At 37.0% G+C, this 18,800-nt stretch overlaps 1 protein-coding gene and 1 long non-coding RNA gene across 2 annotated transcripts; one reads left to right on the top strand and one right to left on the bottom strand.

The window, feature by feature from the left end:
* Positions 1-1,023: 1,023 nt before the first annotated feature.
* CLPB4 (casein lytic proteinase B4) lies at positions 1,024-16,622 on the bottom strand. The gene is made up of 10 exons (XM_086602161.1): positions 16,197-16,622; positions 9,164-9,382; positions 8,858-9,095; positions 7,960-8,155; positions 6,313-6,367; positions 5,010-5,160; positions 3,811-4,119; positions 3,220-3,485; positions 1,717-2,646; positions 1,024-1,504 (listed from the first exon to the last, which is right to left on the bottom strand). Exons 1-10 carry the CDS (start codon positions 16,413-16,415, stop codon positions 1,196-1,198), a joined length of 2,892 nt encoding a protein of 963 aa, XP_086458287.1. The 5' UTR covers positions 16,416-16,622; the 3' UTR covers positions 1,024-1,195.
* Positions 16,623-17,288: 666 nt separating this feature from the next.
* LOC147510116 (uncharacterized) lies at positions 17,289-18,282 on the top strand. Its single transcript, XR_015216720.1, has 2 exons — positions 17,289-17,429; positions 17,958-18,282. It is a non-coding gene; the product is annotated as an uncharacterized LOC147510116 (long non-coding RNA).
* Positions 18,283-18,800: the final 518 nt, after the last annotated feature.

Consider the following 18,800-nt stretch of genomic DNA (forward strand, 5'->3'; position numbering starts at 1 on the left):
TCAGACACTCTTAAACCATATCAAAAACAATAAATGAGTGAGTTAACTCATCTTCTTCTCTAAAGTTCAAACTGCCCCACTTGTGAATTGTGATGACCCTCTACCACCAGCATCAACCAAATCGGTTTACATCCGATTACGCCGGAACATCGTCGGAATCTTAAACAATGAGACCTCATAAACAATTTAGTAGATGAGAATTGAGAAGTTAGTATAATGGGGTTAGTGCACTTTGGAATTATATTTGGGTTATTTTAGCCATTGTCAATAACGACCCATATTATCTTTCTGTGAGAACATCAACCCCACTGATTGATGGATAATTCAGTTCAAGCAAACTCTATTTCCATGAATAAATTTGTTAAATTTAATGAGTTTAAACTTTTGTAGTGCGTTGTATTTTGTTCAATTTCGTTTATTTTTCAGTTTATCATTTTTGGGTGGTTGTTCAATTTCGTTTTATTGTTCAGGTGACCATTCTCTTTTACCAATTGTGCCGATTTGTTTTGATGGTGATGAGAAGTGAGAAGGGGAGAGTCAGAAAAAGAACAAAGAAAAATGCTAACTTCTTTCTAATTTTTTATTAATTCATTTGAAAACACTATACAAGGTCGAAACATAACTTGATTTTTTATTAATTCATTTGAAAACACTATACAAGGTCGAAACATTACCAAGTTACTAGTTTTTGTAGTTAGTGGATTAGGATGGTCCTACCCCTTTAAGAGATAGGACGCTAGCAATTCTCATAAAAATTCTATGTAAATTTAAATTTTCATATATCAGCGTGTATGTCAGCTCGGTTTTGGACTTATAGCAAAATTATTACTGGGTTTTGTCAACATACATACTGCTTGCTACCACACCGGAGAAATGATATGCACAACAGATTTTGGAGAACGGCAACTTCAATACGTTTTCGGGTCGGAGTAATAATTTTTATAGCCTTAAAGTATCTGCTCCCTCCAGTACTCAAAAGCCTTCATTGGTTGAGTACTTTTCCCAGTCCCTCTAATCAAAGTATTGTACTCCAAACAAACTCATCTGGTTTTTAGCTACGTTCAAAGTTCAAACACAGAATTCGCCCGAAATCCAGAGTAATTTAAAACAAAACTGGATATTATCATTGCAAACTTAAACCACGACAAAAGTAGAACATTATAACACTATATGGTTAAGGCTGTCAGAAACCATATTAGTCATTTGCCACCATGGCATCCACTGTAGATCCTTCCAATTTTGTAATCACTAATCCCTTTTGGGGAGGAAGCTTTTTTGAAGCGGGAGAACCAATGGCATCAACAATTACCGTGTCATCTTCCTTAAAATCTGCCCTCAAAACACCCAGAGCAATTTCATTCTCAACCAATTGCTGTATCACCCTTTTGACTGGCCTTGCTCCAAAGTTAGGATCAAAACCCAACGTCCCCAATAGATCAACAGCTTCCCTTGTGTATTTGAGATCAATCTTCTTTTGCTTGAGCCTGTCTTTCAGTCGCATCAACTGCAACGCGAATAACAGAGGGTATAAGAATGAGAACAATCCTACAAGTTCAGAGAATTTTGAAATTGTACAACTCTTTAAAAACAAAGAAACAATAACAACTATTTAGTTAAATTATACTCAAATATCGAATTGGCCATATCAAGGGTTTCAAACTTCTTTAGAAAGAGGTTAAATGGTTTTCTGAAGGCCAGTATTAAGAGACGGATTACCTGTATCTCCACAATCCGACCTATCTCTTTTTCGTCAAGAGGTTGGAAGACGATGTACTCATCAATACGGTTCATGAACTCTGGTCGAAAAGTTTGTCGTGCTAATTCCACAACCTGCTTTTTCATCAAATCATACACCACATCCTTTGTTTCATGTGTGCTCCTAAGAGTATCCAAGATATAGTGGGACCCGATGTTAGACGTCATTATCACAACACAATTAGTAAAACTCACTGTCCTACCCTGCGAATCGGTTATTCTTCCATCATCTAGAAGCTGTAGTAATATGTTGAACACATCATGATGTGCTTTCTCAATTTCATCAAACAAGACAACAGAATATGGTCTTCGTCGAACCACTTCAGTCAACTGTCCACCTTCTTCATAACCAACATATCCAGGCGGAGCACCTACTAAGCGCGAAACTGCATGCTTTTCCATGTACTCACTCATGTCTATTCTTACAAGGGCATTTTCAGTGTTGAAGAGGTAACCTGCAAGAGCCTTTGCAAGCTCTGTTTTACCAACGCCAGTGGGTCCCATGAACATGAAACTTGCTATAGGCCGATTTGGATCTGAAAGTCCGGCTCTTGAACGGCGAATTGCATCAGCCACTGACTTTACCGCATAATCTTGACCAACAACCCTTTTGTGGAGAACCTGTTCTAACAAGACCAACTTGTCTCTCTCTGACTGCTGCAGATTTGATAACGGGATACCAGTCCATTTGCTCACAATCTCCATAATATCAAGGTCTGTGACCTCTTCCCTTAGCAATGATTTACCAGATTCTTGGAACTCAGCAAGCTTCTTTTCAGCTTCATCTAACTGGCGCTGCAACGATATTAGGGTCCCATACTTGAGCTCAGCAGCACGAGTCAAGTCATACTCACGTTCAGCAGCCTCCATCTCCAGGTTCACCCTATCAATCTGCACAAACATTTTCAGTTGATTAATCAATAACAACAAACATTTGGGCACTTACTAACATTACTTAAATAGATTTGAGTGTATGTTGGTGTACCTAGTGGATTTGTTCATCGTCAAATAATGTACTAAGCTTTTAGTTCTCCATTAGAGGAGGTTTCTGGTAGGGTTAGCACAGAAAAAGAACAAATGAGAAAGAGAGAGAGAGAGGTTGCACTCTCAAAAAATGAATCTGAGATCCTTTCTCTACTGTGCTTTTACCATCAAAATGATGAATACACTTGACAGGCTAAACAATTCAGAATGTGGTGACTTTTGTGTTAATATTTTTCTTGAGGGGATCATATCCTTAAAAAAAAGAACCTCGACCCATGTACACTTTTTACATGGGAGTGTCTATAGACAAGGAATTAATAGCTAATTTTTTAGGATATGATCTTTTACACAAAATCAGCTGATTTGAGTTTCTAACCTTATCAAAAAGTGTGGCAAAACTGAAAAACTGTGTACGTTAGTTGAATCCAAAAATTTGGACACATACTTTCACAAGGTTAGACATACGAAAATCCACCATACCTCCTCCTTAATTGATCGAATCCGGTTCATGAGGGACTTTTCATGTTCCCACTGTTTTACAAGTTGTTTCTGCTTCTCTTTGTAAGAACTAAGGTCACTCTCGAGCTTATGTAACCGTTCTTTGGATGTTTTGTCAGTATCATTTTTCAAAGATAGTTTCTCCATCTCTAATTTCAAAACAGCTCTATCTATCTCATCCAACTCAATGGGTTTGGAAGTAATTTCAATTTTCAGCTTTGCAGCTGCTTCATCAACAAGATCAATAGCTGCAAGCAACAAACATAACCATCTCAGACAGTCAGGCACAACACTACACAGATCTAAAATACGGCACATGATTTCCTAAAAAGAAGGAAACTTAGTAAGACTAAGCCAAATAATGGTCCAAATAAATGCACCACTCTGGATCACACAATCATTGTTACATCTGAAATATGGTAGATGGTCTGTTGCATTCATGTTTATTCCATGAATTGACTTGTCAACAATAACTTAAAAAAGTGAGTTATCTTCTATGAAGAAAAATAAAAATACAGAAAGGCACTCAATGAGGTCATACTTTTCTGTTGGTATGCTTTAATTGTTACTTACCTTTGTCCGGCAAAAAACGCTCTGTGATGTAACGATCCGAAAGAATGGCTGCTGCAACAAGAGCACTGTCTGATATTTTAACACCATGATGAAGCTCATACCGTTCACGCAATCCACGAAGAATGGAAATAGTATCTTCTACAGATGGTTGACCACAGTACACCTGCTGGAATCTACGCTCAAGAGCAGGGTCTTTCTCAATGTACTTCCTGTACTCATTTAATGTGGTTGCTCCAATACATCGGAGCTCACCTCGTCCTAGCATAGGTTTCAACAAGTTCCCAGCATCCATCGCTCCACTTGTTGCCCCTGCATACGTTATGAAATCACTCCCCGAACAAACTTCCTTATAAAAATTAAAGAACAAGAATTAAGAAAGTGTAAAACTGAATCCAGTTTATCATATGTATCGTTATATCTGCTATTATTATAAAAAAATTATAATAAAAAATAAAATTTAAATAAATAAAAAATCCAGTTTGTCATCATTCAAGGGATTTGAAGGCTGGGTACACACTGAAGATTCTTTCTTGGACCTATCAGGAAAATGTGTTCGACCATATCTGCCTGAATGTTTGGAGTAGTGGGCATAGAGTGCAAATGGCGCCCGCATCACTGTCTTTTGTTTAAAAGAATGGGGCTGAGAAAGGCAAGTGAGGTCCTGCTGGGCTACAGAAACAATGTTGGTGATGTTCTTAGTGATACATTCAGAGGCTTAGGAATCACCACAATACCACAAACAACTTGGCTGAATGTTGGGCACTATTGGGCACAGTGCGGACGGCTATGCATAGATTGAACAAACTTTGGGTCAAATTGGATTCAGTTGCTGCAATTCAGGCTTATAAGGAGGATGTCCACTGTCTCATGAAATCCAGATTGGATGAAGCAACCCAGAAAATAAAGCATTATGTTATCTCCCCTACTGGCAGATAAGTAAATTTTGCTGCATATTTCCTCTACTTGGAGAGAGGTAAATTTGGTGCTACACTAAGAGCTTAAAGCTGTGAATATTTTGTTAGCAGGCCTCCACCAATTCAAAATGTGGACGACCCCCATACAGTGTATATTTCAAAATAAATGAAATATGTCCTCAGTGCACGTTTGTTGTCTGCACCAGGATACTTGTAACTTTTACTTTTCAATTTACATCAATTTAAACCATCAATAACAAAATTTCTCAAAAACTGATTACCAACCTGCACCTACAACAGTGTGGATCTCATCGATAAACAGAATAATCTGCCCATTGGAAGCAGTCACTTCCTTGAGGACAGCTTTCAGCCTTTCCTCAAAATCACCACGAAATTTTGCACCAGCAACTAACGAACCCATATCCAGTGATATCAGCTGCAAAAGAAAACAAAGGACGATAAATAATTTAATTGACAGAAAGAGAGACTTCATAAACTGCATTATATACACAAGTTACTAATTACTAATAATTCCTTAACGTCGCAAGTGACCGCTTCATATTTTTTTTTTTAATAGACATGTTTCCCATCTTCGTCAATACCAAATTCTAGTAGAGCTACTCCGAACAAGTACGAAAAACTAAGTTTGAAGGAAGCGGACGTCCCCTAGCTAAAGTTCTCAAACAAGAGTCCCATTTCCCCTACCCCCATTGTAGGCGCTAATGGCATGTTTAGTTATCCCACTTGCCCGAGCACACTATTAACTTGTAGATGTGTCAATCCCACTTTCCCAAGATAAAACGTAAAAATGGATGCAAAGTAGAGTTTGGGCTATGATTGGCTGGTCGATATGAGAAGGCTTTAGCAGCTGATTGATAAGGGTCTCAAATAAGAAAAACATGGTGGTGCGTGCGACTCAACTAATTTACCACAGATGAGGGAAAAGTCACACACTTCAAAATGATTTTCAGTCAGCTTTCCACAATATACAGGAACACGACTTTTATGAGGATCACGAGTAAACTTTGTACTCTTCTTTTGTCATCTTTCCAGAGAGAGAGAGAGAAAATTGCTTCTCATCGTACAAAACCTCTTTTTTCTGTATGGAAAAACCACAGCAACTAAAATGATTTCCTCTGTAACTTAGATATAACGAACTAAACTTAATCTCAGATATATAAAAGTCATCTAACATCAATCTTTATAGACTTTCTAAAATTATGGAGAAATGGGTCTGTTCTTTAAACACTCAAATTATCTGTCCTGCAATATCCAAGAAACAGTGCCACAGCCCAAGATTCAAGGCTTGACACATTACCTCACTAGAGGCAATTAATTTTTTCAATAGGATGTATTTTGAGGAGAGCAAGAAGGAAGAGGATAAAACATAATGTGGAACGGTAATAGGAAAGAAAGCAATGGACGAGAAGCTAAAAGCTTGAGAAAATCCAAGAGGACTCAGACCAATCAACAATAGATTCCTCGAGGTATGCTCATTTGATTCAATGATCAACATTGTGTTCACATTAAATATCATGTGTTTGAAAGAAAATAAATTACTTGAAATAAATTCAGGAAAACTCACAACCTTTCGATTTAATAAAGGTTCAGGAACATCACCCCGAACAATTCGTTGAGCTAACCTGAGAGACACATAAGTTTTGATTAAGACAAACAATCAAATACATGTCTGCTAAGTTAAAATTTTAACCATTCAAAACTTCATACAGACACAACGAGAGAATAAAATAGTCACAAAACATGAACAGAAAGACTTGAAGATAAGTTTCTACACTAGGATACTTGCATCAAAATGGAGTAACTAAGTTTGGAAGAAACATCATCATTTCAAGTTTTCATCCCAAATGTTACAGTCAATAACATGATTCCTTTGTTACCAATTAGCCTCACATGGATACATAGCTTGTGTCAAACTTAGCCTTCTTTTGGACCTCTGTCCACTAGTAGCAGTCGTCAATGCACCAAATTTCTCCTTGTCATTAATGGCCAATAGACTTCTACATGCATACCATCTGAAATGTTCATACCTCATTCACCTTAACATCCCTAGAAGCTAATATACATAAGACGCACAAACATGGTATCAAAATAAAAAACAAATTTCTTTGCTGTGATTCATACCCTATAAATCCATGTCATGCAACAGACATGTCATCAGGCTATTTACTTATACCCAAGTTTCCCAACTAGGTGCCTGAAGTCCTGAACGGTTTATATGCTTGGACAAAAACATATAAATTGAAAATAATTACACTTTGATATCCCAATTTGATTAAAGTATAGACATTCTTGCTTTCCTTAAACTTCCTCCGGACCTAGGTCGCTTTGTTGTGAATAGCTTCCAGAAAGAATTCACAAATAGTTTAGAATGAGAATTTATCCATCTTAAAAAAGATCATATTGGCAGTCATTAGAAAATATATCCAGCAAAAAAGACGAATTTAACCTATCAACAAGCTTACATAGATTACAAATCAAAAGCATCTATATATATTCACTATTAGTAATGATTCCCCAAGTTACAGTACCCATGGTGTCCGTCACTCTGTCCCTTTTTTTAGACCGTTTTGCCCCCATTAAAATTTACAAACTCTAATAATATAATCTGTACAAATGATGTCAATAAAATTTAGAATAGGGGTACTATAGTCTTTCGTTAGAAAAGGTGTGGTTATGACAATGGGCAATATCATTTTTGTTTTTTAGACCCTCGTTGTGTAACGCTGTTCTCCATTTGTCCCTCACCTGTATCACTCAAATCAATCTCAAATTCCCCAAATGACATCCACGGTTTGGTGACTCAATTTCTAATTCATTAGACCCCACCAGTATTGACGTGCTTCTACTTTGATCTGACACTCATATTTTGGTTTAACTAAAAGGCGCACACAAAAAGGATGGGATCAAAGTACAGGATCCATGAAACTTTCATTTAGACAAAACGTTACCGCATTATACGAATGAGCTCAACTTAGGCAGTCCTTGCACTCACAGATCACAAGTGACAATATCCTAGTAATAACCATAGGATCAGAGAGTTAGTGGTTATTATCCACAAACATCATCCATGCTGCGAGTCACCCCTAGTTGGTCCCGTCGTATGTGCAGTAAAACCAGAAGAATCTCCCAATATAAGATAGTTGCCTAGAAAAATATTTAAGAGATACTATAAAGTCTAACTAAACTAGTAGGCATAAGAATTCAAGATGTATACCCTTCAGCAATAGCAGTTTTCCCAACCCCCGGCTCACCAATAATAACGGGATTATTTTTTGTTCTCCGGGATAATATTTGCATACAGCGCCGGATTTCATCATCCCTTCCAATAACAGGATCAAGTTTACCATGCCTAGCAAGTTCTGTCAAGTCACTTCCATATTTTTCAAGTGCCTCAAATTTGCCTTCAGGATCTACAGTAAAGGAAAAAAAATCACGAATGAATCTCCAGAAAACAGAGGAAAAGAAATTGATAAAACTAACAAATGTCACAATATGAGATTGACAGCAAGTAGATAACGAGTCATGACGGAAACATTACATCATATTTTCCTTCAGGATCTACACACTACAGTATAGAAAAACAATCATGAACGTAATATAACAAGAGCATCTAAAAAATAGAATAAAAACAATTGGTAAAAACTAACTAGCATGTCAAAAACAAGTCATGACAAAAACAATGAGTTAAGAAGAAAACAATGAGCCAAGACAAAAAGTGTAGCACTCTGATTCCAGTATCACAATTGAATTTAGCCTTTGGATCAGTTACATATAAATTGTAAGGCTCTACCATATATGGCACAGCTGAAGAAGTAGAGAAGTTCAAAAGAAAATGCCACAATAAAGAAAAACAGAAATCAGTCTCGTAACCATCATCATCCTTCCCATAATCCCATATGAATGTGGCCGGCAACACAAAATCTCTTTCTCCACTCGTTTCTATTACGAGTCATCTCAGCTATTATGTTTGTCTTATTTATATCATGAAATTACGATAGAAAAAAGTAAAAATTCCACTGCATTAAATTAGTTATTAAGATGACATGACACCTGAAAACAAAGACTATATTCCACTTTCAGAACCAATACACATACAGAAAAGTGGTTCATACTTTGATCGGTCACTCTCTGATTTCCTCGAACAGCTTGGATGGCCTCCTTCAATTCTTTCTCACCAAGTTGGAGCGTCTTGAGTAATTGCTGACCAAACCTCTTATCTGAGGTAAAAGCTAAAACCAGGTGCTCCACTGACAGATAATCATCACCAAATTCTTTCTTAAGCCTCCTGGCATTATCCAGTAGAGATTGGAGATGTGATCCTATTCGAGGTCCACTAGTGTCACCTTCCACCTGCCACAACATACATATGAACAAAATTCTCAACAAACTTGGAACGGCAACCAAAGATAAAAGCATACCTTAATTTGGCGGCTTATGAAGTCATCTGTGGCCTGTAGCACAGAGGAATTGTCAACTCCCGCCTTCGTGAATATTCTACGAGCCAAACCATCCTTTTGCTCCAAAAGAGCTTTCATCAAATGCTCAGATTCTACAATTTGTTGCTTGCAAAGCCGGGCTGCATCCACCGCACCAACTATTGCCTCCCATGCCATCTCCGTGTACTCTGACTGATCAATCTGCTAAGAACAAATTGAATCAGAAATCTCAAATATAAAGGAAAAGGTGATAATCATATTCCTTGAAATGGTAAAGAGACACTCCATATAAAATTTTATGCCAAATACAATGTGAAGGTAAAACAACTGAATCATTGAGGATAATATAAGATTGTCAGAGGGGGAAAAGTGGAGGACGGTGTTTGTATTTATTAATATATAGCCGCAAATCTTTATTTAATTAATATCATGAAATTGACCTGGATGAATATTTTTTTAAAATTGGTGCACGACGTGATTTCATTGTGATCAACTTCATTTGGAAGGGACACTTTTGTCTTGTACCCAAATTCATGGTGATCTAAGAACTAGGTTCAGTAACTCGTGTCTCAGAGACAGAGACAGAGCGCGGCCAAGAGAGAGATACGTATCCCACCCCCTTCCCGACGACCAGTGGTGGCGTTGAAATTGTTTGAATGTGAAGAAACCTGTTGGTTTCAGGTTTCTTTCAAGGTTATGTCGTTTCGGGTTTCTTCTTGCCGTAATGGAGAAAGGCTTTTTCTCAAGAGAGCAACGATAGAGGAGCTTCAAATAAGGTGTGTTCTTTCCTTTAAATGTTCCTGGAGTCACTATTTGTGTTGGATCTGATCATTTTAACTTCCCATTTGAATATCCTTGTTTCCTTAAATCGGTTTATCTATTTTCTTTAGGCTTTCCAAGTTCTTAGGGGAAGAACATTGAAACAGTGTGTGTTGAATGTGATGATTGTAAGAATCTGGGTGCCGCTATTGTCGGTCAGAGATCAGATCTAGTGCTATTTGGTTTCATGTGAATGCACCTTTGTAGCAGTTGACATTGGTTCAATTATTATGAACCACAGATTGCTGTTCGAGTTGAGACGAGTCTTTCAGGTCAACTTTGACACGATTAGTTTTTAGAAGTCTTAAGTGCAATCCTGACAACTCACCATCTGGTCTCTTTGGCTTAGTGGATTCCCTAGTATTATTTAGCACCTTCCTTTCACAGTGCTTCAGGTCAGATCTTCTTCTGCTAAGGATTGTTATATGGCATTGTGATTGATGGGTTTCCCCTGCTCACCATTAAGCTCCATGTTAATATTTGGATAGGCCTCTCCTTTTTATCCTTAGTTGTTGCTTCATGTCAGAGCTGACTGTCTAGGTGGATTTTCTGTCCCTAGAAGTTAGTTTAATCTTAAGATACATGGCAGTGTATAATTTATGTTGTTTGTTTAAGGCTTGTAGATTGAAGATATGTATGATTGTCCATGAGAACATTAGGAAACTGTATGCTCTACGCATTTGTGCCATTCTCTTATGATCATACTCCTAGGGAGGATTGTAAGATTTGCGCTGTGATTAGAAATGGTACAGGTATTCCTTAACCCCATAACTTAAATGAAAATGGGATGAAGTCATGTCACCAGAAGCATGAAGAGATAAGTTTTCAAGATAGGCACAAGACCTGATTTTCCACTTGATACCATCATTCACTTGGTCAAACAAGTGAGGTAACTCCAGGGTGTGCAGATCTGATCAGTTCTCTGTATGCGCAGTAGAGAACTGACTAGGCAAAAGGATGTAAAAGTTCATCTCCATAAAACACGACAATGGTGTAAGTCACTGCAAATGAATGACAGTATTTTGAATGAGAAAAGCTCAGTAATGGCCATCTTAGTTTGACTAAGGAAGCAACATTAAGGATTTGGCAACGAGCTTTGATCATCAACCTTGAAATCGAGACAAAGTAAAGGTATGTATAGAGGTTGTGAGGAGAATATGGAAGTGCCTTTGAGAATTAAGATGTAGTTAAACTTAGCTTGGTACTATGGATAAAGATGAGGAGAAAGTACACTTTGGGGACCTTGGTGTGCAGTGTGCTTTAGGGCTAAGTAGACTTAGCTTGGTGTGCTCATCATATAGTGGATGAGCATTTCTGGACCTGCATCCAAGAGACTGGAGCTGGGTGTGGAGAAGTATTTTGAAGATGAGAACTACTGCTACGAAACATATAATACCAGATAGCTACAGAATCAGATACCATGCTCTGGCATGATGACCCTAGGTGTGCTTTAGGGCTACTTGTCAACAACACAAACACAAAAGCTATCACATAGCTACAAGTTCCACCTGATCTAAAACGAGTGTTCTTATCTCAAACAGTACACAGGGAATCATCTAGTAATTCTTGTAATTGACTTTCTTGATGGTTCTCTTAAGAGTGCTATTTTATGCATTGAGATTAATAACTATATGATGTAAATTAGGGTTTCATATTGTTAATTGAGTCCTATATTACTTTCTATGTCTTTAGAGAGTATTAGAATTAGTTTTAATTGCTATTTTCGAATTATTTAGTATAGGAGTATTTTGGGGTTATTTTAATTCCGAAATTAGAGACTTTTACTTGTTTTAGAAGTTGTTTTCCTATATAAGGACTTGTAGCCCTTTGGCCAATTTAGTTTTTGGATTGAATAAAATATTGATTTTGTTCACAATCCATTGAATTCTTTATTTGCAATTACGATTGCATCATCCTAATACACCCCTGAGAGGCCCACAGAATAACTCCCAGAGAGGACAATCATTGAAAGTGCGACTCGCGCTGACCCCCATCTGATTATTTTCTTTTTACTTAGGAGGCTAACTATGGTCAAATCTTATCATTATATCATCATGTATCATGGGTCGCACACCAAATGCCGAAAGAGACGAAACAAGGAATCTTTGCTGACCAAATATAAGTGCTAGGAAAATCTGGAACATGATACCTCGAGTGCTAGGCGGTAAATGAGAACATAAAGAAAAGTAGAAAGATTTGGTTGAGAATCTCTCATTTTTTTCAATAGCCAGTGGTTACGATCCCTATCAAGTCCTCCCAACAGGAATCGCCTTCCAACATCAGCCATCAACATGGGGTGGCAATACTCACAGTGTCTCGATCGGTCAAGTGTATATGAATTGAATCCCCATACTGCCCAAGATTACCATTATCTAATATATATTTAACAACATGAAATCACAAATTGGGCGATTTTTGAAGATAAATTTGCCATTTTGTACCATAAACTTTCATGTTTTTATCACTTTAGGCCATGAACTTTTCTTCGAATGATTTAGGCCACGAACTTTATTGAAAGTTTCACTTTGGGCCATTGTTATCACCATTCTATTACAGAATGTGCCTATTTGGCTAATCAGATAGGTATGTGTCAACTTCCATTAGTATAGATAGGCACCCGTTTGTACAAACCTACATCGGTGACCCACAATGAAACGTACAATAAAGTTCGTGGACTAAATCATTCGAAGAAAAATTTCATTGCCTAAAGTGATTAAAACGTGAAAGTTCGTGGTACAAAACGGAAATGTTATCATTTTTGAACAATTGCATCTCTGCTACTGATTTATCCTCCCACAATCTAGTTCTACACCGTCACGTAAGACGTACCTAATATCTCTCTAAAACTCCACGAGACCTCTCTAAATACCATGATTATTGAACAATGTTATATCTGCCTACCAATTTATCCTCCCAAAATCTAATTCTATCCCGTCACCTAAGAAGTACCTGATATCTGACAAACTTCATGAGACCTCTTTAAATACTCTTTTAAGTTTGGGAGTGATTGATCGAGGTCTCGCCAATGTTACATGGAGACTAAAGTTCCCTTTAGCGACGATTTATTATCAAGCAGCTCACAATTCTGATCGTAAGTGTCTACTGCTGAAATTCCAAGTGCATTTGCAAAGACTACGAAGGCCATTCGAAGCCATGTGGATGGAAGAGCCAACATGTCTGGAGGTAATAAGCAAAGTTTTTTTACTCTAACACCCAGGATCTGCTTCATTCACACCCAGCAAGAAACTCCAAGAATCTCGGAAAAGTTTGGCCAAATCGAACAGATGGGTTTTGGGCATCTTGATTGGAAGTTAGGAGACTCTCAAAGCTAAACTGATTACTCGGCAACAAGATATCAGGCCCTCCTCTATACGGATAGAACGACACTGACAGATGAGTATAATCAGATTCTCCATCAGCATAATATTCATTGGGCACAAAAAGCGCACTACGACTGACGTCATTTTGGTGAGCTAAATACATGTTTCTTTCATACTGTTGTAGTTCGAATACGGCATAATAATCACATCAACCGTCTGCAAAATCAAGGACTCATTGTAACCGAATCAGATTGGAGATCGACTCGTGTCCTTTTTCTTTCACTAATGGATGGAGTGGTCAAATCCTCAAGCTCCCACTATCACCTTCTGAGGAATCAAATAGGCTTTTGGAATCAGTGGATGATATGCAAATATTGGATGCTCTAAGACGTGAGGCCCTTCAAGGCCCCAGGGCCGATGGATTTCAAGTTATTTTCTTCCAACAGTTTTGGACTGATGTAGGCTCTTGGGTATCAAATATTGTCCAAGCTTTTTTCACTGGGGCACCTTCACTACAAGTTTAAATCATACTTTCTTGGTCTTGATTCCTAAGGCAAAGAATGCACCGACGCTTTTAACAATTTAGGCCTATCAGTCTAGCGAGCAAATGTCGTGTATAAAACTCATCAGAAAGGTGATGGTGAATAGAATGAGGCCGATGATTCAGAAACCTACAAGTCCATCTTAGACTTCCTTTCTTCAGAAACAGAGTCTCCATGATAATGTACTGCTGGCAAATGAATTTTTGCACAAGCTACATGGCAAGGCAAACCAGAAGTCCACTCTCAAAATCAACATGCAGAGGGCATATGACAAGATATAGTGGTGTTTTATGGAAAAAAGTACCAAAAAAGTTTGGGTTTCCAGAGCCATGGATTCGAAAAATACTGACAACATCTTTCTCCATTCTCTTTAATTTGGAAACTGAACTATTGTCTTTGAATTTTTTGCAGCTTCAAAGTAGTGGCAAAATTCATGGCTTTAAACTTGCAGAGGCATTGCGAACCTGCTACTTGTCTTATGGGCGCGATGATCTACTGATGATTGGCAAATGTAACACGCAAGAGCAGAATATTGTACTTCAGTTACTAGAGCAATTTTGTGCAGCATCAGGGCAGACTATTAATCGAGAAAGTTCACAAAATATTCACCATCCCAAGCTTCACAAGAGTATTGTTTATCCTGTGTGGACAAATTTTAAAAATGCCTAGCACTAGTTCTTTTCCTCTATAGCTGGGCGTGCCACATCTTAATGGCAGAGGGAAAGCCACCAAGTTTGACTACCTTATTGATCGGTTCTACAAGAAGTCAAGTCTATCCAAGGCTGGTAAGTTGACGTTGGTGAATTTTGTTTTAACTGCTCTGCCTACTCATGTGATGTCATGCATTCTTCTACCTACACAAATTGTTGATCAAATAGACAAGATAAGAAGATCTTTTTCTATGGGGCCATAATCCATCGCAGAGGAAGCTACATTATTTTTCTTGGAACATGGCTTGTCTACCTAAGAGGGTTGGACAATTAGGGGATAAAAATATCCAGCTGCAAAATTATGTTTTGCTAGCTCTTCCTACTCGTGTGATTTCGTGCGTTCTTCTACCTACACAAATTGTTGATCAAATAGACATGATAAGAAGATCTTTTCTATGGGGCCATGATCCATCGCAGAGGAAGCTACATTATTTTTCTTGGAACATGGCTTGTCTACCTAAGAGGGTTGGACAATTAGGAGTTAAAAATATCCAGCTGCAGAATTATGTTTTGCTAGCTAAGAAAGTGTGGGAACTTCTGACCCCTTCGTCATTGCGGTCACGTCAGTTCCAGAGAAAATACTTCCACAGCACATCCTTATTGTCTGCTAGGCATGTGGAGACATTTATGCCTCACAAAGCCAAGCCAATACTATCGAATGGTTTGAAGTGGCTGGTTGCATACGGCCTCTTGATTACCAGATACGCCAGTCATTCACCATTCCTTCAAAACCAGAAGCATGTTCTCGTACTTCTGTAGTAGGCTTTATTGATAATGACCTAAAAAAATGGAAAATTGAACTACTCTTTCACTTCTAGCCACGCGATATGGCCTTGCGGATTGCATCTTACCTCCAAGCCAGAGATGTTAAGATATGGAGCTCGCATAAGTCTGGAAACTATACGGTAAAGACCGCATATAATAGATGTCTTCAGTTGATTGATCTACTAGTGATGTCTTCCTTTGTGTTTGGAAATGCAACATCCCACAAAATGTGATTTCTTCTCTGGGAATGTTTGAAAGTTGTCATTCCGACAACGGATATTTTAGCTTCTCACCATTTCCAAGTTCCTTCTATGTGTACTTTGTACTTTCTAGTCTAGTAGTAACGAAACACAGGGGCATCTATTCTGTCAGTGACTTTTCGCGAACTATGAGGCTTCAGGTTAATCATCACAACTTAATGGCAGATGGGTAACAATCTAGTAACAGACATTTGACGATGTTTGGGATAGTAATACAGCGTATATGGAGGGCTAGAAATGATGATTCTCGATTTCGTGGATTGGTGGCTAACCCAGTATGGTATTTAAACAAAGCCACAGAGTTTGCTGCACATATCCTACATGAAGCGCATACACAATCTAAAATCAACCCCAAGAAGTTAACATTAAATGGCATCCCCCACCCTCCATATACTATATACTATAAACTTAACTAGGATGGGCCAGCATTGGAGAATCCATGAGCTGCAGGTGCCGGATGCCTTTCAAATTGATAAATTAAACACACAAGGACAGGATTTCAATAAAATATAGTGAAAGTAAATAATCATTTCAGTATATATAAACCTGGAAGAGCCTTAACAATAATAACAAAATTGGAATAAATTCGATAAGAGTACCTTAGAAGCGGTAGTGGAGTAAGAGCGAGCGAATGAGGACACGCCAGCATTGAAACAAAGAGGCTTATTAATATTATTATTATTAATAAGTAGAGAAACTCCAGCACCATTTACATTATTACTTAAAATCGTGTTTGGCGATTTTATTGCTGCAGCTGATCGAGAGGAAACGATTGCGTAAGCTGATTTGGCAAGCTTGATTGTTGTTCGAGTAGCCATGGTTAGAGCGTGAGATTTTTTATGAAGAGGCTAAAAGTACATATATTATTGCCCGCACCGTTTTTGGCGCCACTGGAATATAGAAGAAGAGTCTAGAACTCCACAAACCTGGTCCCACTCGTCACCCAGATGCGATGTCGTTTTGCGGAGATAATTCCGACTCTGTTTCCGAAAACACATATGTACAAACCCGAAATATCGTATGATTCCTAAACAACTCGCCAAACCCAATTTTAGGGTGAAAATAAACCTGAACAAATAGCCCCAATTTCAAATTAATATCTTCCGATTTTACTATTTTTTCGTTTTGGTATGAACTTCTCATGCACAGTGCTTGTTCATACCCCAAATAACTTATGAACATAGATTGTTCATAGTAAATGTTGATGTAATTGTTCATATAGGTGTTCTCACTAATCATATATTATGTTGAGGTATGAACAGAGATTATTCATACTCCAATAGGTATTCTCACTTATCATATATTATGTTGTATAAATAGTAATTGTTCATACTACATATGCCCGGGCCATTTTGGTTGAGTTGACCAGTTTTTTTAATTTTGTGTCGGGGGTAAACTTAACTGTTTACCACCCTGGCTAATTTTAATTCAGGATTTGAGTTTAATCTCCCTGGTTAAAAATATGGTCCATTAAAACCCCTTCAAATAGTAATAACTCACAAAAGCTCCCTGCTTTTAAGAAAATAGGAAACTAACAAAAAAATACCCCCCACTTAATAGACCCGTGGACCCGTGAGTCCTTCTATTTTATCTCTTCCTTCTCTCTAGCTTTTTAGATCTGAAATATCTTCTCACACAAATCTAAATTCACATAGTTCAGGAGAATAAGGTGGACGAATCATCAACAAAAGAGAAAATGAATAACTCTACAATTTTGAAAAAAACTTGAAAATCCAAACAAAAAATAAATAAAACTTTCAAGTTCTAGAAGAGATGGAGATGAAATTGAGAAGATGGCTACTCCAAAAACTACGGCAAACAAACCAAATTTGGTGAGAATCTTCAACCTTTAATCCTATTTTTAGAAATTTGTATGAAAAAATGAATTTCCATATGCGAGTTAATTTGTAAATACGAATTTACATTTGTTTAGTGATTTTACTTTGTATTTTATAGTTTTCATAGTTTTGCAATTTCAAGTTTGGGTTTATTATGATTTTTATGTTTGTGTATGTAGTAGTTTTACTATGCATTTTTATATTTTCGTAGTAGTTTTTTCTCTACATTTTTAAATTTGTATAGTGTTTTTACTCTGCCTTTTCATGTTCATGTAATGTGTGGTGGTAATTTTACTCAGTATTCTTAAATTTGTGTAGTAGTTTTAGTTGCATTTTCATGTTTGTATTGTAGTTTTACTCAACAATATTAGATTTGTATATATAGTAGTTTTACTCTGCATTCTTAAATTTGCATAGTAGTTTTATTATGCACTTTTAAATTTGCATATTAATTCATTTATGCCTTTTTAAACTTTGCATAAATAGTCTTTGTTATTAATTGGTTTTCTCTCATTGTAACAGAAGGCAAACAAGAATAAGTCATACAAGACTTTTAGAACTTCTACATTACCTACGCTTGGTCTTGTGGCAGATTTTAAGAAAAGGCTTAGAGTTGACCATATCCCAACAGTGAAGATGGGATCCAAAAAAAGAATGCAAGAAATGATGAGTTGATTTTTGTTTAATCATTTTTTAGTGGGTTTGTTATTAGATATTTGATGTAATTACTACAATTGTTATAATTCTAGATGTAAAAAGGCTGATTTGGCTTAATGTGTTGTTGGTAAATGATGTAATGGGAATATATTTTATCTTTTCAGTTGGTTTATCTTTTCAGTTGGTAAAACAATTGGATTTGTTCTGTTTCAGAAATATATTGTGTAAAAATAATTTTGCATAGGTTATGATCTGTTTTCTCTATGGAAATTTAACTTTTCATAGATCAAGTTACTGTGTAAATTTAAATTTACATAAATCAGTTCTGTCTGATATTAGTTGTAGTAATATACTGTGTAAAAATACATTTTAACAGGTTGTATAAAATTACATAAGTTCGTTATGTCAGATGTTAGATTGGTCAATTTCAAATAAATGCTATATGAAAACAATTTATCATGCATAGTTTCTTATTTGTGTTGCAGACTTGTAAACACACTTTTCTAAATTTAAATTTTCATAGATCAAGTTACTATGTAAATTTAAGTTTTCATAGCTCCAGTGACTATGTAAATACATTTACATATATATATAAATACATTTACATATATTATGTCAGGTGTCACACCTCGAATTTCGACAGAATTTGGAAAAATAATATTTGTTCCCGACTCTTCGATTTTCGAGGTGTGATGCACTCTCAACTTC

The sequence above is a fragment of the Coptis chinensis genome, chromosome 3 (assembly GCF_015680905.1).
Source record: "Coptis chinensis isolate HL-2020 chromosome 3, ASM1568090v1, whole genome shotgun sequence".
NCBI lineage: Eukaryota > Viridiplantae > Streptophyta > Magnoliopsida > Ranunculales > Ranunculaceae > Coptis > Coptis chinensis.